Source organism: Erpetoichthys calabaricus, chromosome 18 (genome assembly GCF_900747795.2).
Source record: "Erpetoichthys calabaricus chromosome 18, fErpCal1.3, whole genome shotgun sequence".
In the NCBI taxonomy this organism is placed as follows: domain Eukaryota; kingdom Metazoa; phylum Chordata; class Cladistia; order Polypteriformes; family Polypteridae; genus Erpetoichthys; species Erpetoichthys calabaricus.
This window is the reverse complement of record NC_041411.2, coordinates 13,744,779-13,768,390: the sequence shown is the minus strand read 5'-3', so window position 1 is coordinate 13,768,390 and position 23,612 is coordinate 13,744,779. Positions and strand designations below refer to the sequence as shown.

Here is a 23,612-nt window from a genome sequence, read left to right as displayed (position 1 = left end):
TTGTACCATAGCCATTCAGAAAGAATGTACTAGTGTCCTGTGAGCCTGCACTCATTTTCCTAGACACATTAACAGGATTTACAAATGGACTCACATGGCGCAGAACAACATAACATCTTCCACTAACATAGCCAAAGTCCTATAACTCCTTTTCATTAAGTAAAAGGTGATAAAGTAGGACATGTGGAAGCAGCATGCACTGGTGTAATAAAACTTGTAACTTGTATGCATCTGCACCAGATTTATACTACAGGGTGAATGCACATTTGTCAGGTCAAAGGGTGACTCTAAATTTCATTATTGTATATGCATGTGTGAAGGTTCCTTGAGAGGGAAAACAATTCTATCTAGGGCAGGTTTCATGTGACTGTGGCTCCCCAAAACTTTGGACGTGATAAGCAGGTATGAAAACGTATGAGAGATGGATGGATAAAGGGCATCAGGCAAGAAAATCTTTCTTATATTCTTACTCACATTATTCAGAAATCATGTTTAATATATGTAATAGAGGAATTGTGTATTAGATGTATTCATTCTTTTATTTTCCATAAATGCTGCAAGTTTCTGCCATTACTTTAGTTCCTTGTTGGCACTTACAGTATCTTATTGTGTCAGCAAGTTTGCAGGAAACCCCTCTCAGGAATGCTTGCTCAGTTTCACATGGCTGGTGTCCCTAAGCTCTTTATATTTATCAGATATTGTGTCACTCTCCAACAAACATACCACCTTTGCAAAGCCCCACCACACCCTTATCAAGCTGAACATCCACACCCTCTTGTGGCCAGCAAATGCATTTGACAACACAGGACTATTATATGAAAGCTTGGGAGGAAGGCTGGCAGGTATAGCAGAAACATGTCTGTCAGCCCTCAGTAGTGATAACCAGGCATTGAGGTCAACAGAAAGAAGCTCCTTGATATCACAAAAATGGGTCATGAATCTGGATATTTGGGTCGTCAGCAGCAGCAGCAGCACACTGTAAAGCAGGGGACATGAAAGTTGATGGAGCCTCTATATCAATGGGAGTATCTTGAACCATTATGACTGAAGGAAACATGGTATGGGTGATAAGCAAGCATAATTTGTGAACCTCTTGTGTACTTTAAACTTTAAATACAAAGGAAATACTGCAACATCGACTTTAAATGATGGGGACTGGACACTGGCTAGAGTAGGTTGTCAGTTTTCAGGCCAAGACTGATTAATTGCTTAAATTTGTCTTGTAGTATTGGTGTCTTTGTTGAATTTGAATTCTGTTTAATTAACTGTTCTTTTCTGTTGCTTTGAAAAATGTATAGTATTTGCAGTGGCTAAACAGGACAGATATCCAATAAAAGATTAGCTCTTATATCAGAGAAACCTTGAATACTTTGTAATGTGTCCACAGTGTTTGGAATGAAAGGCATTATGTACCTTTTATTGATTTAAAAGCTTATGTTTTTGTATCAATTTCTTTAATTCAATGTAAAGCTCCCTGTGTATTTATTGTCATTTTCATCCCACTTCTTCCTGGAAAGCTTCACCCGAGCCCCATTAAAATCCTCCAGCTCCACCTGGGGAATTTTGTAGATGCTTCCAGGACATTCAGGGAATATAATACACCCTAGTATATCCATGGTCTACCACGGAGTCTTTTGCCAGTAGACATCCTAATTACATACTCAAACTATTTGACCTGGCTCTGCTTGAACTGAAGAAGCAGTGGTTCTTCACTGAGTAACTTCCCTATTCCTGAACTTCTCACCCTATTGTGGAAAACGTGTCCAGCCAACCAGCACAGAAAGCTTATTTTTAGCTACTTGTTCTCAACAAAACACAACTGGATGTGTGATTTAAAAAGCACTAGATGCCTTGTTTTGTTATTTATGAAATTAAGGATTGTCAATTCTCCTGCATTTTATTCACAGTTATTAGCAATACCATCTCATAGCACCAGAGAATCTGCCATTGTGTATGTGGAGCTTTCAAGTTCTCCTTATGTCTATGTGGGGTTTTCAATGGACACTCACAGTTTTCTTTCCATTTTCAAAAAATGGTAAAGTTCGGCTTATTGGTGAATATAAATGGGACATATATGAGGAACTGTGCCATGTGATAGACTGGCCCTGTCCAATTTTTGTTCCCACCTGTTTAGGTTCCATTCTCAGTTTCAAAGATGGAAGGTTGTCTTTATAGCTTTATTATCAACTGGTATTCGATTTCTTGTTGTGTAATCTTTGTGTGATTTGTAATATAACTGATTATCCGATGGTTGTGATGATTTACATCAGCCATCTAGAGTGCTTAGATCTTCTGGTCAGCTGTCTCTGGTTGTCCCTCGTACCAAATGTAAAACTAAGGGGGACAGGGCTTTTGCAGCTGCTGTGCCTCGCCTGTGGAACTCTTTACCTCATCATATAAATGAGTCGTCTACAATTGAACTGTTCAAAACAAGATTAAAGACTCTTTTCTATTCACTTGCATTCCGTGACCTTCAGTAATACGGATGGTTTCCTCTTTGTGATTATATAACATTACTTCTATGTTTTATGTATATAACATTACTTCTATTTATTATGTATTTTATTTTATGTTCATATATTTTATTTCTATTTATGTTTTATGTTAATTTGTTTTGTTTTCCTTTTATTCTATTATTGTAAAGCACTTTGGCCACAGCATTACTATGTTGTTTTAAATGTGCTATATAAATAAATTGACATTGACATTGATTGTGAAGGAATCAAAGAATGATTGATTTTCTCTCTTATACATCCACATGTTGAAAAATAGAGCAATCACCTACTGACTGTGAAATTAAATTATGCCAATTCTTTATAAAATAGAGAGTCAAGGAAAAATGTTTTAAACCTCTTCACAAAAACTCACCAAATGATATAAACAGTAACATCGACTGGCTCCAACTCTCAGAAGGCCTGGCATTTCTCTACTGAGCCACATGACCTACAAAATGGAAGCTGGCCACTTTATTTAATTCAGAAACAAAGGTGTAAGCAGCACCCAGTACGTGGGTTTATGTGCCCCTCTTTTCAGACATCATTGGAGTCGAGCTAAATCATTTGGCAGGTAATGGCAAGATTGTGATTGATAAAAGACAGGTGCTTCTAAACCAGATGAGTCTTTAAAACCTGCCATAGCCCGGATGTGGCAACGTTAACTGTGACTTCCTTTCTTCTACTTCTTCTTTTTTTCTTTTTTTTTTTTTTTGATGATTTGCTTTTCTGATTTCCTGCTTGTTGTCTTTTTTTGTGCTTTGCAGGGAGATCATGGTTGCTAAAGAGTGTTAAGCCATTGTTCCCTTTACTGATGTTCTCAATTTATGTAGTACAGTCATTCAAGAGATATGGGTGTGTATGATAGAACACTAATACACAGCGTTGAAGAAAACAGGTAGTGGTTTTTCACTGGCAGCTGAAGATCGCCAGGTAGTGGTGCTAGTTCTGTGATTATCAGAATAGCCGCTGATGTCAGAGGGGATATGTTTCCTTGTAAAATCTTGACCTGAGTTAATGGGAAATAAGGTTTAATATGCAGATAAGGTTTAAAGTAAAGCTACATTCAAGCAAACTGAAGCAAATAGAATTGGGTAAACATTAAAAAAAACAGCTTTTGTTTGGTTTTGTGTTCCTCAGACTCACAAGTTTCATCCACCACAGTTTTTTAGCAGGATGTTAACTGAGGTGCGTCTCAGTCTCTCCCCAGAGGAAGTCTGACGTATTATTTTCTAAGTTTTGCATTTGTGTCTTTTGAATGTAGGTGCTGCATTTCTGACAACTTCAACTGAAAATACCAGACAGATTTTTGCATCCATGAGGAATATGGAAAGTAAATCGCTCCAGCTTGCCTCTCTGTGCTTATATGACATCTTGATTTTTGCAGGTAAAGGAATGGCTGTGAGTACCATTAGTAATAAAAAAAAACAGGTCAAATGTGCAGAGACAGACAAATGTGAAGTATGGTTGTTGTGATTGTAGGGTTTGAACAAATTAGCAGTCATAATTGTAGAATGGACTCTGTGTCATGTCTAGTAGTAAAGCTATTAGAAAAATGTAACGAAGGTGAAAGTGAACATATCAGGTGTTGGTTTAAGTAGTGGAAAATAGATCAGGAGGAAAAAAGGGGCATGTGACAGCTATTAGTGGAACTTTGCAGGGGCCAGAGGGGAAGAAACCATTCTCAACAGTAAAGGAATTACCTGCACCCATCTTCTCTTACTCTAATGTTGTGCTAACCATGAACACCTCTTTTGCAAATGTTGGTATAACCTGTAGGCCACAAAATGTGACTAGACATATTTTAAGTTCATCTACTGCCCATAACATTCACAAAGTCCTTGGCCCAGTCTTAGAAAAAGTTGGCAGGTTTTAGCAATACTCAAAGTTGAATGCAGAATTGAAATGTGTACATCACCTGTACCCCTTGTAAACTTTATGGTATACATTTCTCAGCTGATTCCATTTACCTCTTATGTCTCCTATATGGCAGCATTCTTCATATGTTTTTGGATTATCCTCCAGTCTCAGCTTTCTGAGCTGATGTTCTCACTTGCTTGTCCTCTGTTCTTTCTGATAATGTTACCTTTTTGTCTTGTATTTCATCTTTTGAATCTCTGTTGTTGCTGCTCACTTTCACTGCTGCTTTTTGTATGATTGTTGTTTTTGTCACAAAAATAGGTGGGGTGGTGGCACAGTGCCTTTGCGTGTTGTTTGGCTGTTCTCCACATGTACATAGAGTGATCTTCATGTATTTCATTCTCTCTCATATGTTAAATTGATTGGAAACTATGAAGTATAATACTGTATTATTAGGGTGTCCTGCTCCAGAAAAGTTCCTTCAGTACACCTGATCCTACCACAGTGGGTTGTGACTCTGCAGGTCCCAGGTCTACTACTTCATTAGATGTTGTTTTCCATTTTACTTTCAGATATTTAGCATGCCATTTTCTTGCTTGTATCATTAAATGCCCATAATTAGGTAACTTTGATATTTTTGTTGTTAATCACACTAGGATTTTTAATCTTTTAGCACTAGTTATTTTCTTTACTCATCCTAATGTTACATTTATGTCAATTATGTTTTTCACCCATTTTTCTAATTTATCATGTAAACTTGTGTATATCTGAACCTATCTTATATTTTTCACTATTTTTCTGTGCTATTTATTCTTCAGTTTATTTTACTCATGTTTTTCTGTTCAGAATAGTGATTCAGTAAATGACTGTAAGCCAGGTAACCAGTGTTAAGGTAATAGTGTTCCATTTCAGGACACTTAAATCAGAATGGCAGCATGTTTTAGACCTGTCAGTGGAGACCTACTGTAAGTGGACACATGGGAGATCATACAAACTCCACTCCACTCCACTCCACAAAGTCAAACCACCTTGGATTCAAATAAGTCCAAGTGCCATGAACTCCACCACAAAGACACCTCATTTTCTTAAACAGGATAGTGTTGCCCCCTAGTGGAAAAGGCATTAGACTGGAAGTACAGGCAAGGAACCCGATTCATTCCTACCAGGGACTAAAATCATCACTTTGCCTGTTAAGATATGAAAACTGTTTTACATTTTCTATAAAACACCTGGGATAGTGCTTTGGAAAAGTGAAAAAGTACTATATTAAGTATTCTTACTTAATTGTATTTGGAAAATGAAGATAATGTTAAGTCTGCACTACCTATGTAAATCTGGGCAAAACAATTTATATGCAATTGATAGATGGATAGATCTTTATGGTCATTGCCACTTTTACAAAGGAACAACGAAATTGAAGGTGCAGTCGACTCAGTGTGAGGCAAAAGAGTTAAAAAGACGAGAAGAGAGAAAGTAATAACAAACCGAATAGTAATAAAAGTACTTTACAAAATATAAAAATTGCACTTGTTAAATATACAAATTGCACTGGTTGACTTAAGGTCTATATTGCACATTGGGAATTTGATATGGAGCAGTTTTATTCTGAGTTCAGGGCCATGGTTGCTTTTGGATAAAAGCTGTTTTTAAGTCGGTTTGTCCTGGTTTTCATTACTTTGTATGTCTTGTCCAATGGGAAAAGCTGGAAGAGGCAGTGACTGGGATGTGATGAATTCTGTGAAATGTCTATTGGTTTGTTGTGGCATCGGGAGGTGTAGAATTTGTTCCAGAGTGGGGAGGCTACAACCACTTGTTCTCTCCACTGTCCTGACGACCCTGTAGAGCGCTTTCCTTTCTGAGGAAGTGCAGCTGCCATACCACACACACAGTCCGTATGTGAGCACACTCTCGATGGAACAATGATAAAAGGCAAGGAACAGATTTTTGGGGAGATGGTTCTTTCTGAAACATGGAAGCAATTGTATCATTCTGTACCTATTCAGTAATCAATGAAAGGTGCTATATAATATACTTTAATAGTTCGTATTATGTCATTTAATTGTAAAATACATGGTTATGGGTTCACTCACCATTACTCCCTCAATGATGACGGTGGAAGGAAAGCAGAGTAGCCAAAAGAATCCCACAAATGTCAAAACTCCATAGATGCAATGGCCAAGGCAGGAATTGAACCCAGTATCATGTAGCTGTGAGGCAGCAGTTCAAGCTATCATGTTTCATTTTATAGTGTCTTTCCCAGATAGGTACTTTTCAAAATAAACCAGAATAGAATACAAATCTTGTGTCAAGCAAAGGAATTAAAATGTCCAATTGTAACCTAAATAGCATTTAGAGTGCAGTCAAGCATCATGGCTTGTGTTGCAACTTTCTTCCATGTCATGCTGTAGTGATAAGCAGCCAATAATGACAAATGTTAGAAAAATATTGAGGAAAAAAATGAATATGGAAAGCATATCTAATGTAAATAGAATAGTAAACATGTAAAACAATAAATGAAAGTTCCCACAGCCCAGTTGAGAAGGGTGTTATAGGCTGTTCTATTTAGCATTTTAATCCATTTTACCAGATTCTAATTGGGCTTTCTTTAGGTTGGGGCCGTATTGAGCTGGAGTCTTCTATTTCATCAGCTGTAGGTACAAGACCAGTTCACTACAAGGTACAAATCAGAGAGTGTCATTGGCCTGTGAGGAGAAACACACTTGAAACACAAGAAGAAAATAATCATGCTGTGAATAGAAGCCATGTACTGTGCAATGGATGACTAAATAACTGTACGAAATCCCAGTAGCAGCAGAAAGAGGGCATTCTAGAGCATCTCAGAATCCTTCATTTAATTCATGGCGCAGAGCAAACGGGACAGCAAGAGTGGGGCAAACAATCCACAAAATGACCCAGACAATGGACTAAAGTATCTATCTATCTATCTATTGTTACATTTTGTAAAATTAGTGACAAGCCACTTAGTTTTTGGTTTGTCTTTAAAGTAGCTAATTTAAATATGAACCTTTCAACTTTTTTCCCCTTATGAAATAAGGAATGCTATTGGTGTTTTTTTTACTTCTGTTTTGTGCACCAGTAGGTTTTTGGTAAAGAAAAGGAAAGTGATGAAAAAGTGGTCACACTAAAAAGGAGGGACAGTTCCTGTATAGAGGACAAAAGCAGAGTTTGTTGCCATGTTTGTTTTTTGTGTTATGGTTGAAGAATTGCGAAATAATTTATGTTTAATAGATAGATATATCTAAAAGAATGTTTTCCTGTTGTATAATTGGTTGCTACTGAGCCACCCAGCTATTCAGTACAAACAAACTTTGTTTTATATAGTACCCTTTTTGGAGTGTACCTTTGAAAGATCATGCCTTCCAGTTGTTATAAACACACACAAACAAACTTTACTTTATGTAGTACCTTTCTATAATAAATGCCATACCAAGGCGCATGAGACAAAACTTTAAGTTTATGCAACAACTTACTGTACTGTTATTAGACATTCTATGAAAGAAAAAAAAACATGTTTTATTTTCTATAGTAAACACAGTTTTAAGTCACAACAGACAAAGTAACCATTATCTTATTTTAGCACCTTGGTATATCTATCTATCTATCTATCTATCTATCTATCTATCTATCTATCTATCTATCTATCTATCTATCTATCTATCTATCTATCTATCTATCTATCTATCTATCTATCTATCTATCTATCTATCTATCTATTGTAAGACATAACCACTAAAGTAACCATCCATTCAATGTAACTAAGAAACAAGCTTTACTTTATATACGTAGTTCTAATCTGTGGTGAATATCATACAAAGCTGAAAAAGGGAAAACAAATATTCTGTAATTATTTAAATGATTTTTTTTTTTTTTTTACATTGGGCACATGGGTAGGTTAAGGGACTCAATCAGGAAGACACTGTCGGTCAAAGATAGTGACTGAGTAACTTGCTGTATAATGCTAGAGGCCCTATGCCACAGTTTGTGAGCTTCCCCTGAGAGAGACTAACATCACATCCTGAATGTGTTCCTGTACTGACACCGCTGCTGCCGAGGCAGACAGTGCTACCCTTTGATGTTAATCAGGAGGAAATAATTTAATACACAGTTTTACAGTAAGTTTACATGGTGGTTGGGTGAGTGTTACCAGAGATGGACTGGTGTTGCATTTGCAGTGGGTTATGACCTTGCATCCATTGCTGTAGGATAGTCTAATAAGAACATAAAAAAAATTTTAATTGATAAGTGCCATCTGATTGGCAACATTAAAGTGAATGAGTATGCCCTGGGATGGCTTGGTGTTCCATCCTGGGTTAGTTTCTACCTTACATTAATGGCAGCCTGCTGTATTCTAAATGGATGGAAGGATGACAATGTAGTTTTATTCAGGCATGCACTTTCTGTTGAACTTAATAGTTACTTTAAAATTAACCATTAATTATACCTCCTTAAATAAGGTAAATTTAGGAAGAGAAGGCACTTAAGTGAAACTGGACTGAATAAAATTTGTATCGCTCAATACAGAAACCTCTTTCCACAGACACATCTATATGTGAAAAGCATTTTAAATACTCACACAACAGCTGTAGCACGAATTTCCCAACAATGCATATAGAAAGGTGGGAGAAAAAAGCCCAAATTAATAATACAATGCATTAGGTCACTCACACATCAGGTCTGGTGCAAGCCTGATACTGTTGAAGATGTTTCTGGGGTTCTTGGGACAGCTCTAAGTTTTTACAGGGGTTTAAAAGAGCTAAGCCTTCTTGGGACACTTGTACTTTTATAGGACATGTGGGTGGGGGTTGGGCAGTATTACTTTCTATTCAAGGTGTGGGTGTGGCAATGTGTTGTAATCATCACATGCTCCCAACTTCCCCCTCCTCCCAGTAGATTCTTCTGATTTTAATCTGTCTTTGCTCTTAGCTGAAATGGTATGATCTGAAAAATCAGAAAACTAGCAGTGTAGAGTTTTTTTTGGCCTTCCATCATTTATTTGGAGGCAAAGATTTAATAGTTTGCAGCAGTTCTTTATGATTCGGGTGTTAGTATATAGATGAATCTGTAATGCCAGAAAGCAGCATTAGAATATTCAGCGAAACCAAACCCACACTCGCTCTAAATTGCTCATGTGGGTAAGAGTGAACTCAAATGATTGGCGTTCTTGTATCTGTAGATGATGGAAAAGGTGCTGGCTCCCTTCAATCTTGTAACAAAGTAAGAGGACTCAAACAATAAACGTATGGATGATTCTGTGTGTTGTGAGATTCAGATCAAATGAGAACAAGAAGTGTATTTGATGTGTCTTACCCTTACTATTCTGTTTGGAGCTTGTATGTGTCCACCTTTATATTTTGTTATTTTCTGAACACTTGTATGGTCTTGGTATGACCATAGGACCAACACAATGCTAACAGTATTGAGCAAAAAGAGATTTGTTCAAGCTAGAGGTAAAGGCTGAAGTGGTTAAAGATATGAATACAACAGCTAATGTCATGCAGTGGGTAGCAGGAAGCAGCTAGGCTACCTAGATTCATTTCAAAGAAAAAGCAGCAAGGGCCCTCCCGTAGTTAGAAATGTTATCTCCGTCTCTCGCACTTTGTAGTTCCTTCCAACTTCTTGTCTTCTCTCACCACATCCGTGCTAATTTTCTGACTCATTTTGGTACAGTGGTCTGCAGAAGAAGATCTCTCCCTTCCATGTGCATAAGTCTGATCTCTCCTCTGAAGATAAGAACACACAATTCACAATACACCCAACATCCAATTTAAGCACATCTCCTTTTTCATGTCTTCATAATGTTAGAGACCACTGGCAGGCATGTTGAATACTTTATTTATAAAAGCTTGGCAGTGTTTTAACTTGTGCTTATAAAACCTGGAGAGTTTAAGCACAAATCCATTACTTTACCTTTTTAGATGTTTCAGTTTCCTTTCTTGCTGATTGGACCTTTCTTCGTTTAAACTTGGCTTCCTAGTTTTTTGTTCCTCTAAAAGATGTTTCCTCCTCTTATTACTTCCCAATTTATTTATTGAATGCGAGGGACTCCCCATTGTTTTCAGCATTTAAAATGAGCTGAGTTCAGGAGAACTTTATAGGCTGCAACCCTCCCACCTGTGTTTGTTGCTGTGCAACACCAATTAAATGGCATTCACATGATGAGTGGGGCAGGAGAAATAAAAAGTGGTGGCTTAGATGATGACATTGCTGTAGCATTGTGTGCCTTTGTGCCCTTGTGACTCCCACCCCTTTGAGCTCCGTGTTCATGATTCTAATGTTTTGATCTGCTTTTTGTTATGTGGTTTTGTAAACATTTGCATGAGTATTTTGTCCCATCTGTGCATGGTTATCTTTCTGTTCTCAGAATAATTTTTTGGATCATGAATTTTCTGATGAACACCCTGTTTTTTTTTTTTTTTTGTCAGCAACCAAGTTTTACTCTGACACTGAAATTTCATGCTCAAACATTTTGTGACACATATTTTTCCAAAGAAAAAAGCTGGTACCAAGAGGCTGTGCCACACAAGCTTACCACATCTGTGGGTGTATCTGGTCTTGTTTGTTACTGACAGGTAATCTGATTCATGGTGGTGCAGTGATTACCAGCACCACAGCCCCAAAGTTTGAAGTTTGGAGTTTGAATCACATCCAACCAATGTGCAGATTTCTACTCTAGGAACCTGATTTTTCTCCCACATCCAGATATGTGTATTAGGTTATTATCAACTGTTACTTGGACCCACATTAATTAGTCTGGGCGTGTGAATGAGTAGATCTAGTGATGGCATACCTGATGCTGCTAAGATAGGTTTTGGCCCTCCCGGACCCATATTGACTGAAGCTTGTTCAATAATGGATGGCAGTGACAGTGTGGATCAGCGTGAGTAATAAAACTAAAGAAGGGAACTACTTCTGGGTGTGATTATCAGTCCATCATAGACCTCAAATTCTCATCCATATCAACCTATGTTGAGAGGATAAGACTAAGTTTCCTACACATTTTTGCTTTATGGAGATTTATATGGACATGTGGAGAAGGTGCAGTAAACTTTGAGCTGCCTTAAGGCCTTTATATCGTATGTTAATACATCCCAGAGCTGTATGTGCTCCATGTCCACAGGTTACCCAGTGCTTCAGGCATGCTCAATCTTTTCTTTCTGTTTGAAAGTAGTCAGAGTGTGGGACTGGTTAACAATCTTACTTAAATGCTGTGGGTTGTAACTTTATGCAGGACCTTGAGGGCCACCAGGGTTTGTTTTAGTCCACATTGTTTTTTTTATCATTCAAATTACTTAGGGGGCTTTGCCCCCTGCTCACTTTGCTCGCAAACCCCCTGGCCTGCGCTACATACCAGCCACTTCACGTCTCTGCCACTCGCGCATGTGGATTTCACTTTCACCAAACAACAAATCTTTTAATTCTCACGGATATGGCTCTTCACTGGGAAGAAACACTACTTTTCCCTGATGGCAACACAAATTAAACGATCTACAAGTCTCTGACTTAAAGTTTAAATCCAAACAATATATTCAATCTCTTTTCGCTGTTCTGTTATTTCACCGAGTAATAATTTCCGGTTGTTTTTGCTAATGCGAAATTTTACTAACATTTTTTTTGGAGACTTTCGAATTTTAGTACTTCATTATCTCTAACCTGCTCTGCCTGTGTATCACACCAACGTTTGTGAATTCTTTACGACGTTCTACTTTGTCATCTTCTCATTGTCCTTTATTTCCGGCCCTGCGCCTGGTTAAATCTCTTGGCAAAAAAGTCTCGTCTCACCAGATGTGAAAGTAACTCTCTGAAAAAGTCATGTCTCGTCCCAGGATTTTTTTATTATAATAGAGAGATATTCTGAAGGCGTACTTACTTGACAGGGGATTGACAGACTGAAGGGTGGCTCTAGACACTAGGGCCTAGCCAAGTACCAACCTATGAGAGAAAGGGAAGTCCACACAAACATTTGGGAAATAAAAATCCATACCTGCACAGGAAGGAGGATACCATCGGGTGGTAGTATGTCCTGTACCATCAATTTATGCCTGGGAAGTACATCATTTGGAGGGCATCAGAGCAAGAAAGATGGAGAGTGGCATATTGGGAGAGATTACTGTAGGGTTACTAGTGATCAGGCAAACCACCATGGACTGAGGTGCAGGAGTCTGTACTCAGTGATTGAGATACCTTACACTCTTGATTGGGTCAAAAGATGTTCTTCTTTCTCTCAAACCTTCATCTCAATCACTGAGTACAGACTTCTGCACCTAAAATATCATACAAGCCATTAGAAAACAGCACATGATCCCGGACTAGGAAAAGGATGATGTGGGAAACTCTTTTGCCCATTTAAGACATGCACCCCAGAAAATACAGGCTCTTTAATGACTACATGGGATTAAGGGTGCATCACAACCCCTCAGGAATTCTTCTAGCCTGGTGTCCCTGTCTCCAACGACTTTGATGTTGATCCTCAGATGATGTTTACAGCTGCTGTCACTCGGAGATTCGTTGAAACTAGAATCTGGAGGGACGTTTGAGGGAAGGTTTACTGGGTGATTGAACAGAGTTCTATCTCAAAAGAAAGGGATATCTGGGTGCTTTAATGTAGTATGTGGGAGTCAGGTTGTGGATGAGCTACTCTGAAAGATAGACACAGGTTAAAGTCGGTTTTGATTGGCATTTGTGTGCTTTGACCCCTAGTTTTACAAATATATGCCTAAAATCTGATCCGATGACATTATTTTTCTTTCCTCTTGTTTATAGACTATACACTTTTCTCTGACCCATATTTTTTCCTGTTATTTTTCAGTGCTTATGATGTCATGCCCAGTTAATTCCTAATACAGTGCTTTCATGCCCTCCTAATTGAATTCAGAGTAGTGGGGGTGGAACCTATAGCTGAGTCCATCACAGGACCTAACCACATTCACTTCCATACTGAGAAAACTTAACATAAAAATCTATTGGGATATCTGAGGAAAAACTGGAGGAAAATCCCACTCGGAGAAGAATGTGCAGGCTCCACGTAGACGGCAACCTGCTATAGGATTCAAACCCAGGAATCTTTAAGGCAGCAGCACGAATCACTGCACCATCATGTCATTTAATTAATTCATCCATGCTTCCACTCATCCATCTTATCCAGGGCATGTTTGCAGGATAGCTGGAGCATATCCCAGCAATCATCAGGCGCAAGGCAGGGCCAATACTTGTATGAGGGGGTTAAATCCAGCAAGAAAGAATACTTCATACATTACCTTGATGAGCACTTGTACCAATTTTTGAGTCTGTGTCCCTCTCTTAGACACCTTGGACAAATATGCAAGCTCATGTAAAACAGTGGATGATCCTCTTGGTCCAGTGGTCTCACACCCCATTCCTTAAGGGTCACAGAGCCTATTGGTATATTATTCACTATCTCTTATTTGCCTAACCACTGGTCTGTAGGAGATAAGCAAATAACAGTCTTGTTACGCTATATACAGGGCAGTAAACTTGAATGTGATATTTGCTCTATCCATACCTTTAATCAGAGGGATAATCCTGCTTGTGAACTTTTTAATCACATTCTCATTTATATTCATGAACATGATAAGTATGTTTAACCACCTATCAGGCAATAACTTGATCAACTTCAGTTTCTTTACAAATGTAATTGGATTTACCTGTATTTTGTGTATGCTTGCTAACTGGCTTATTCCATTTTGTTTAAATATTATTGTATAGTACAGTCAGTTTCCAGTATTCAGGCATGTGACATGAAACCTTGAGCACCTAACTATGAACTGACCTGTTTTTCTACAAATATTACAAAGTTGCTGTCTAATCACACATACAAAGAACACTAAACATAGTACCTCTTTTGGAAGCAGTCCACACTTCATGTAATTAAGTGGAAATTCCCCATGATCCCGAGTTGGAATACAGTTTTTTTTCCCCTTTTAAAGGCTATAGATGTGTGCAGAGATGACAGTTATTTCTACACTCCACCTTTAAGAAATGAATGTTAAATGGGTGCAGGAAAACCACATGGATTGTGAAGTACCTGAAGAGTAAAATTTGAAAATACTCATGATTTCAAACGTAAAGAATCAAGAATCCCTATTAAGAAAGGAATTTAAGGGAACAAGTGACTTAAATTTCATATGACAAGCTTGGGCAGTAATAAAATCCAAAAGCTGCTGTTTTCTTTAATGATCAAGTTTAAGACACCTGTGCTACTGGTAATGTCCATCAGTTGATGACTGAATTAGGTAACTCGTGAACCATGTTAAGGTCAGAGTGACAGGCACTTGGGCCTTGCTTAAGCACTGATAAACTGTTACTGTGATTAGACAGGTGCACACACGGCCATCCCACTGTCCATTTAGCAGGAAGGGGTTAAAGTCTTGTTCTGTTGCAGTCTTAATTTGACTTCTCAGGTTTTATGTTGCTCATCACAATTCCACAAAACCATGATGCCAACATCTTTCACCTGCTTCTCCTTTACTATATTTTTTCCTAACATCTCCTTTACCGTGCTGCTGTAATATGGTTCTGCAAGGAGCTTGAGCATAGTGGTTTAGTTTTGGGTGGTCTTGTGTTCACAGAAACACACAACACCATCCAAACAAAACTGTACTAGAATGGGCCTTCTGGTGAACACCCAAGTATAAAGAAGTGAAGAACGTAAAGCACAAGGGCACAGATTCATTCTATGCTCCTGATAATTCCAGACTGATATTGCATCTATTAGAACCAGTTTTGTCATTAAAAAGACATTGTGCAAAATCCATTGAAAATATTTCCAACAGAACTTATCCCATTGTTTGATTCTAGTGATCTGAGTAGCATTGTCAAATATTTGCTTTAGAGTTGTGTGGAGCTAAAACCAGTTCTAGTGGCAACTGCTGAGAGACTGGGGTTGACCATAGCTATAACAAAGCTTGCTTGTAATGCTGAATGAGATTAGAGGAGCCAATTACCCTAGGTGTTGTGGGAAACTGGAGTAACTCGACAAAACAATTTTTTTCTGCATTGCCTTGCTAGTGGGTAAGGTGCTAGATTTGGAAATGCATGGTGGGAAATTCTATTCTTTCCCCCAGGCTTATGTGAATTTGTGTGAAAGACACTTTATGTGCCCTGCTCTGATCTTAAAAGTATGTGGCACTATTTTGTTAAATTTTAAATTAAAAAGTATAAAGGGCATTTGAGAACTTTAAAATAGCTAAACATGTGTATATGCTGTATGATGCTCTGGATTTTATAATATTGAATTAATTCTTCCACCTTCTAAAACATTTTTATCTATTACATCAGGGGTAGTCAACCTTTTTATACCCACCGCCCACTTTTGTGTATCTGTTAGCAGTAAAATTTTCTAACTGCCCACCGGTTCCACAGTAATGGTGATTTATAAAGTAGGGAAGTAAATTTACTTAATAAAATTTATAAAGCAGAGTTACAGTAAGTTAAAGCATATAATAATAATTACTTACCAAGTACTTTATGTCGGATTTTCGCTAAGTTTGGCAGAATAAATCTTTATAAAACAACTTACTATAGTTAAATTAGTCGATTAGTATGTAATCGCAGCGCCGTTTGGTTGCTCCGCTACCGCCAACCATGAAAGCTGGAACGCCCACTAGTGGGCGGTAGGGACCAGGTTGACTACCACTGTATCACATGGTTACATGAGCCTAAAGACTATTATATCAGCACTGAAAGTAAAACAAGCACAACACCTCCAAAAAGACTGTGATCTTGATTTCAACCCTTGAACCCCATATGGCCCAGTGGCTGGATAATAAATGACTGGGTTGAATAGCAGACACAATAACAACTCATATAGGTGCATAAAGCAAAGACAAACAGAGAAACAGTTTTACACAATAATACATCTTTATTTTACAAACTACATCCAAGTCCTTAACAACAGTCTTACAAATGCTGCATCAAATGAAAAACCCCCAAAATACTAAACATACACAGTGAAACATAAGGATGAACAGTACGCATGTATTAATTTTTGAGCAGTACCTGTCCTTTGTGCAGTTCCTCTGAGATTTGTCTTGATGCAATGACACTTTGAAAAAAGGATCATCAAAAAAATGAAAATAGCAATTTAAAAAATAAAAATGTAATATCTAGATGCAAGTAACGCTGTGGAGTGCAAACAGTATAAAAAAAATAGTGACGGCCCCAATGTTGCACATTACCTACTTGAACTTTTAGTTACAAATAGTAGTTGTGCTTTTATATTTTTCAGCAGAAAGCAGTAGATAACCTATGAAATACTCTAGTTCAGTGTTAGTTATCCTTTCTACTTTTTCCCTTGAAAGTATCTTCACGACCATCCCTTCCACCGAGCATAATCTTTTGGTGGGGGGTGAATAAAGGGTGAGCATCAGAACCTTCGACCCACTTCCATTATATACAGAAACAACTCGCAACCAGGATGTTCGTGGTTGAGAGACACTGTTCCAGGTTAACTTTTTCTAATAACGGATCGATCTAATTTCTTACCTGCATTTCCATTTCAGTGTTGCAAGGAGCAATTTCCTATATCCATGAACACAGGTATACTCATGCATGTACCTATACCTGCACGTAGCCATTTCACCTAACATGCATGTGTTTTAAATGTAGGCAGAAGGTGGAATTCCTAGAGAAAGAACACAAGCAGTTATAGGGAAAATGTGAATATCATACACACAGTGGCAAGGCTGAGAATTAAATCCAGGCCTCCGGGCAGCAGGGATAACCAGCATCACCACCCCATTTAAATGTAATCATGACCTGCAGACTCCTGTAAAAAAGTATTGTACTGTATGATGAACTTGTTCTGGCTACTTGGACCAAGCAGGCTAAGAACATATTGAGGCTGAAGCCTTTAAACCATTTTTGTAAGTGAAATAGTCTGGGAATGGCTTTATTTTTATTAACTGCTTATGTAATTTGTTTTGTTATGGTTTTATTGTCTCAGCAACACAGCTAAAATGAATAGGAAATGTAACTTTGGCAATCTCTTCTCACTGTGCTATTTTACAAGCAGGCTAATATGTAACAGACCTCGGACAGTTGCAATCAGAATTTAGACTTGCAAAACTTTTTTCCCCAACTCAGAGTGGACTTTACCCCCACCGACCAGGTTCAGTTGTGTTGTTACTTAGATCGATATGCTTTGATAAGCATCGCTTGTAACTGGCACGACTCTTGTACGCTTTAATCAACTTACGTTTCGTCTGGCGTCTGTTGTACCGGCAAATAGCGCCCTCTCCCGGAACTGGAGAAAAAGATACACACCCAGTAATCTCTACGCAGCAGGCATTTAAAAATAACCAAGTGGGCGCTGTAGAGCGCTGGTGGCGGCTCCTGTGTGTTTCTGATATAACCCGCACTTTTCGAGATTCAGATAGGGATTGAATGGCCTCGACGACTGAATAGCGTATAGAAGGCGGGCACCTTGAATTGTTTACACAGCTTTTAGCGATTCGTCGAATCCTCTTTGGGGTTTACTGACAATGATGCAATTTTGGTCACAAAACAAGCCCCTCGTCATGAAAAGAAATGAGTTTAGCAGTTGTAACTGCAAGTAAATGAAATTTACAGCGAAAGAACGGGATGCGGCAAGTTGTGCATCGCAGCAGCTAACGAACGGCATAGCATTTTCATAGTTTTTCTGCTCCTGCCATTACCGCCGCAAAATTTCTTAAGTGGTTTTAGTTACATCTCGCACATTTTTGTACTTGGTATATAAGAACTGCGGCCTGTCTGTGCATATAAATATACACATCTAAGATGAATTTTTAGCATCTGCAGAATATAAGGAGCATTACGTTTTTCAGCACCCCGTAAGCGATTATACTTTAAAGGAGTAGAGCTACGTTCCGTCCAGTTTTTTCCAGTCTTCTGTCCATTACCGCCAGTAAGTCCTACATGTAGGACAACAACATTTATTTATATAGCACATTTTCATACAGAACGTAGCTCAAAATTAGCTTTAGGAGTCTCCCTAAAGTAAAAGAAAGTGCGCATATCAATTTGAAATCTGAACAAGTGATCAGTTTAAGAATAACGCGAATTGAGAGCTTGATTTTAACATAATTACATATATAAACAAACACAAGTGCAAAGGTCTAATAGCCCTAGTGTTTTGGTTCGCTAACAATCGTCAACTGCAGCCGATCACCCTCATGCGACAGGTACTCCAAGGCAGCAAAATATATCACCAACTCACATTCGCTAAACATGTATTCAAAATGTGCGGCATATACTAGTAGTATATCAGCTATAGATTTACGAAAAACAATCGGTGGTTGGAAAAATGGATAGAATGATGGGTATAAGTAACGTACTTAAGTAGAATGCAATGGGTAATATCCACCCATTATCAAACCCAGGGAGCTGTCATTTATCACGTCAGATGACATAAAGCCAATTGTCAATGAACAGGAATCTATCGTTATCTGAAAACTACAATATACACGAATTGCAATTAATAAAGAACATGTAACCCAGCTTTTATTAGATGGTCAAATATAAAACTGCATGAGACAATGGGGTTATCGATACAAGAATGTTAAAAAAATGTATATATTCTATTAAACGACAATTAAATATTCATCTGGTGTCACTTAACAGAACGCCCGAATCGAGTAGAAACAAGTTATGAATACTCTATGGAGACATGCTAATAAATGACCGACGTACAACACATCAACAAAAGCAACCATGTCCGAACTCGCTTAATCCAAATCAGGGTCCTGGAAGTTTTGGGTGCAAGGTACAATCCAACACTGGCCGAAGTACCAGAAAGAATACATTGCTGACACAGATTATATTAACTAACAAAGCATATATAGGTTTGGACACAGTACCATTTATAACAAGTCAAGTACCTTCGATAATAAATCCAATTTTTTTCGAGACCAAACAGACAAAAAAGATAAACTGACACCTTAGCCGTTCTTACTCGCCCAGACAAGCTCACGTTTAAAAATGTCATGTCTGCGTGATCGGAGTACACAAGTGAGCGCTGCACGGCGCTGTCGTGATGTGCAGGTGAGCGCACTTTAAACAAGCATTTGTTAAGCTACTGAGCGAGATCTCTTATTATAAGCTTTGGCGTCACTGCCCAAACGTTTTAGCCTTCCAGTCACCATGTGACTATCAAGAAGACCCTTATATGGAGGCATGTGGGTGCGAGTGGGTTGGATATGAAGGGAGGTTACAAGGGTGCGCCTTTAAGGACGTCTCCGCGGCCCTCTCACGTGTACTGGCAAGGCGCCGGGGTTTCATATTGCATACCGTTCTTATCTGGCTGAGATCACTGGTTGAACAAATTAGAATGCGTCACGGCCTGTATTTCATCTCTCGTCGTTGCAGCCTCACTCTTCTCTGAAAAATGTCATAATAGTTCCTGAATTTGATCATCCTTTTCTGTTACCACATTACGCTGTTACATTATGCACTTCTCAACAGCAGCGAAACTCGTACAAGAAATTTCCAATGTTGTTTTGAGCGCTTTAAAACACAAATCATCCACTTTTGTGCAAAGAATGAGAAAGAAAGGAAAAAAGACGGCAGTCCAACTTGCTGGAGACTACGACTAAACTCGTTCTTGCTGTTAACCGTTCCTTTGATCTGGTGCACTTAGCAAAAATAACTTAATATAAATGACAGTGGATCCCCGATCTTTAGACGGGTAAAGAGCAAGTGGTAAAAAAAAAAAAAGGTTTTGCATTGTGCGATTAAAATGGCAACTGTTTATAGCACAAGGATAGCAAATAAAACTTGAAATCCATGAGGCTTGCTAAATGCCAACGAAAAAGATGCGTACGCAGAAGCTCTGCATTATAGATAAGCGTATACTGGCAGCAAGGCTGCGATCAGTACGTACCTTTAAAACGGGGAGAAAAAAATAAAATTTAGAAATAAAAATCATGAAATAACATTGGTAGTTGAACCTTACATGATTTTTCTGACATTTCACTTTTCAGCTTGTAATTAACATTCACCTAATTTCTTCCCTATGTTACATAAACACATTTATACTGATACAACTATTTACATACACACGCATATAGAAGAAATACCAGTACTCACTTATTAAATAATAAATGGTTGCTTATTTTAGTTAATATGTTATTAAAAATATTCTTTTCCTCCTTATGGAGCTTTAAAAAAAAAATAAAATAAAATCCCCACCCCCAACTGCCCACAAACTAAAGCTGTCTTTTCTGAATGGAAGCCATTTTGAAGCACAGTAGAGACAGAAGCCATTAAAAGCTGAACTGCACATTTCACAGTAGAAAAGGGGAAAAAATGAAAATCTGACTAGGAATGGAGCATGAGCCTATCAGCTGCCTGAAAAATTATTTTGATCATTTTTTCCCCCCTTCTCATTCTTGATGACTTTTTGAAACTAAATAGAGTCCATTTACACCAGTTACATAACATAACCAGATAAGGCTGCACACTCATTTCTGTACTGCTCTAACATAAAAAAAAGGAGGCAACACTGCATGCTGGCTTTAAACAGTAATGTAACCCACTAAGCATATCTAGAATAAATTCCCTGAACAATCCTCAGTGTCATTATTTTGGTTAAAAAAAAGTTTTGAAAGAGACTTTGCTCCAATACCTTGTTTGACCTGCTAAAGGGGAAAAAGCAGCCCAGTTTGCCATTTGTCCATCAGTGTGTAGCAGGAGCACATTTTTGCCCTGCTTATTATCCTTGGTGTGTTCTTTTCTGCTAGAACGCCTTTCCAAAGCCAATCAGTGCAGTAGTGTGACAACACTGACTGCAGACACCCAGACACATCCCCATACTGTAGAGAGAAGGCTGCTTCTTGACAGGATTAATGAGGATGAATCATTAAGGAAGATACCCTATTTGCCATAATTTCATGCATTTCTAAATAAGTGCGTGTCCTCCTTTTTTATTAACACGGGCCTGCTTCATTTAAAGAGATATAAAAATTAAAATACAAGTTATTTGAATGCTGAATTATAGAGAACCCTTTAAAAGTCCATAATGAGGAGCTAAAAAGTTTAGCGTGGACACATCTGGAGGGGGTGAGGTGGGGGGGGGACGACTACCTTTTTATTGAGGCTAAAATTGAAAAAAAAAAATGACCTTGATACAAGGTCAGATAGTTTCACTTACCTTTTGTGAAGCTAAAACCTTTTTTTATATAGTAAGAGTCGACTTTCATTTAGTCTCAATCAAATGCACTAACTCCAGGGATGCCTTTCAATCTTGCTTTTTTCAGCATACCATATAGCTGAACCCTGAAACAAGAAAAGCCATGTCCCAAAGATGATCTGTTACAATTTGGAAGTCGTATTACACCCACTTCAGGTTCTTTTGCTTTACTGGCCACACAATTTGCCTAACAAATTTTTTTTTTCCCCACATACTAGTTATTCTTTTAAATAAGGGGGCAGGACAGTCAAAAAGCTTCCATTCTGACCCAAAAAAAAGATCTAAACCAACTGGTACAGGCTTATATGTATTTAGAATTTTAAGTTTGGCCTGTTGTCGTCATATTAAAATGTAGAAGCTAACATCCATGTTTCTATTTTAAAGTAACAGGCAAGACTACATGCAAGTAAAGAAATATCCCACATAATACATTAAATCTGTACAAATATATTCTAGGAAAATTCTATTTCAAAATTTACTTACATCATTATTTTTTTTTTTAAACATTAACATACAAAAAAAATGCATTAGTACTTGCATGGCCTTTCTGAAGTGTACATTTCAGAAAATATATAAAATATACTTTTTAATATCTTTGTAGTACTTTTCATTTACAATATATATTAAGCAGTTCAAACACTAAAAAGAAGCTGTTTATTTAATAGATTGAGTTCAAAATGATTACTGACATAAGGGTGTGCCATGACCTAGTTATGACAAAGATGGATTCCAAATAAAAAAATGGGATATAATCCACACATTTCTATCTTCATTCTTCAGAAAATCCTGAAAATGATGACAAACATTATGACACATTGATAAAAAGTCCATAAAGAGATGCTGAAGTCAGGTATAAGATCCCTTTTTTTTTTTTTTTTGGAACAAAGGAAAAAAAACAACATATTGGCCATTCGCTTCCATTGCAGAAAAATGGCTGCCTGAACAGTTGGCCTCTCCTTTTACTTTCTGCTGAAGGATGTCTCCGTTCAGCTTTCTAATAGCAGGAGCCAAAATGGTAGCTTGAAGCTGATTGGTCGAGAGAACCCCAGCCTTTAACCAGCCAATTGCCCGAGTACTGCAAAATTTCAGACAAGTGATCACAATGGATCACACCGCACCACATACGCATTGAGCACTCAAGAAAATTCAAAAATGAAAAAAAGAACAAAACAAAATTAAAGTATTTTCCTAATAGAAAAGAGAGCAAAACAAAGCGAGCCGATTTTTGATTGGCTACTGGCATGAGTCTCATTTGAATAAGTAAATACATTATTAATCGCAGTCGATGCACGGTGCCCCGCAAGAAAAGGTAGCATAAACCAACAGAATCGACAAGACTTGGCACACAGATGTCAAAACCCAATTTGAAACACGGGATAGGAAAGCAAGCACACGGCCCCAGTCTGCTAAACTTGAGCTCCCTCTTGCCCATCTTGTTGTAAGACACATTTTTTTTCCCTCTCGGGTAAATCTAGTGTTGCAGATTCGTCGTTTGGAAAGTCGACTGTGGTTGTCCCGCATTAAAATGTGCGGGGTGGCTCGGATCATCGCGGGTTCACGAGAGGGCTCTTCAGTTTAGACGTCGAGTTTTACCACCTGAAAAGCAAGGGGTGTCCCGACACGCACGAATGTCGTGCGCCGCTCTTTGAGCGAATCGGCGGATGGCGAATGTGCGAACGAAATAAAGAAGGTGAACATCGAGTCAAGGCTTACTAGTGTATTGTGGGAGAGATAGAGCGAGCAGAGGCACACAATATGTGCTGGCTCGCAGAAAGGAGGCAGGATCCTTTAAAACCATGTAATGTAACCAGGGAAATGTGAAAAAAAAGATCTCGTTTTTTTTATTTTCGCACGGAAAAACCCTGCAGCAAATCTAGACGATTAGAATCCTCGGCAACATGCCCAATCCGGGAGAAAAGGCCAAGCTGAATGAAGAACACAGCAAAAAACAGAGTTCAAGTAAGCTATCTTTGCTTTTAGCACCGTCTCTCTTTCCCTCTTTCCTTTTTTTTCTAGTTACTCTCTTCTTTCCTATCTTTGTTTGCTAATCGGTA

The 23,612-nt window shown here is 38.2% G+C and overlaps 2 protein-coding genes across 3 annotated transcripts in view; one reads left to right on the top strand and one right to left on the bottom strand.

Annotated features, from left to right (window-relative positions):
- Window positions 1-23,033, bottom strand: part of rhof (ras homolog family member F) — a 69,438-nt gene extending 46,405 nt beyond the window's left edge. Inside the window, exons 1-2 of one of the 2 annotated variants that reach the window (XM_051921359.1) lie at window positions 22,248-23,033; window positions 21,520-21,644 (exon numbers count right to left, since the gene is read on the bottom strand). The gene's annotated coding sequence lies outside the window, so the exon portion shown is untranslated. Of the gene's footprint in view, window positions 1-21,519 lie in introns of both variants that reach the window. The other variant, XM_028824156.2, reaches the window with a different exon arrangement.
- A 225-nt stretch (window positions 23,034-23,258) lies between these two features.
- The window catches only part of setd1ba (SET domain containing 1B, histone lysine methyltransferase a), a 55,828-nt gene continuing 55,474 nt past the window's right edge, over window positions 23,259-23,612 (top strand). Inside the window, exon 1 of the mRNA XM_051921356.1 lies at window positions 23,259-23,517. Within this exon, the coding sequence (XP_051777316.1) occupies window positions 23,457-23,517 (61 nt within the window). The 5' untranslated portion in view covers window positions 23,259-23,456. The remainder of the gene's footprint in view (window positions 23,518-23,612) is intronic.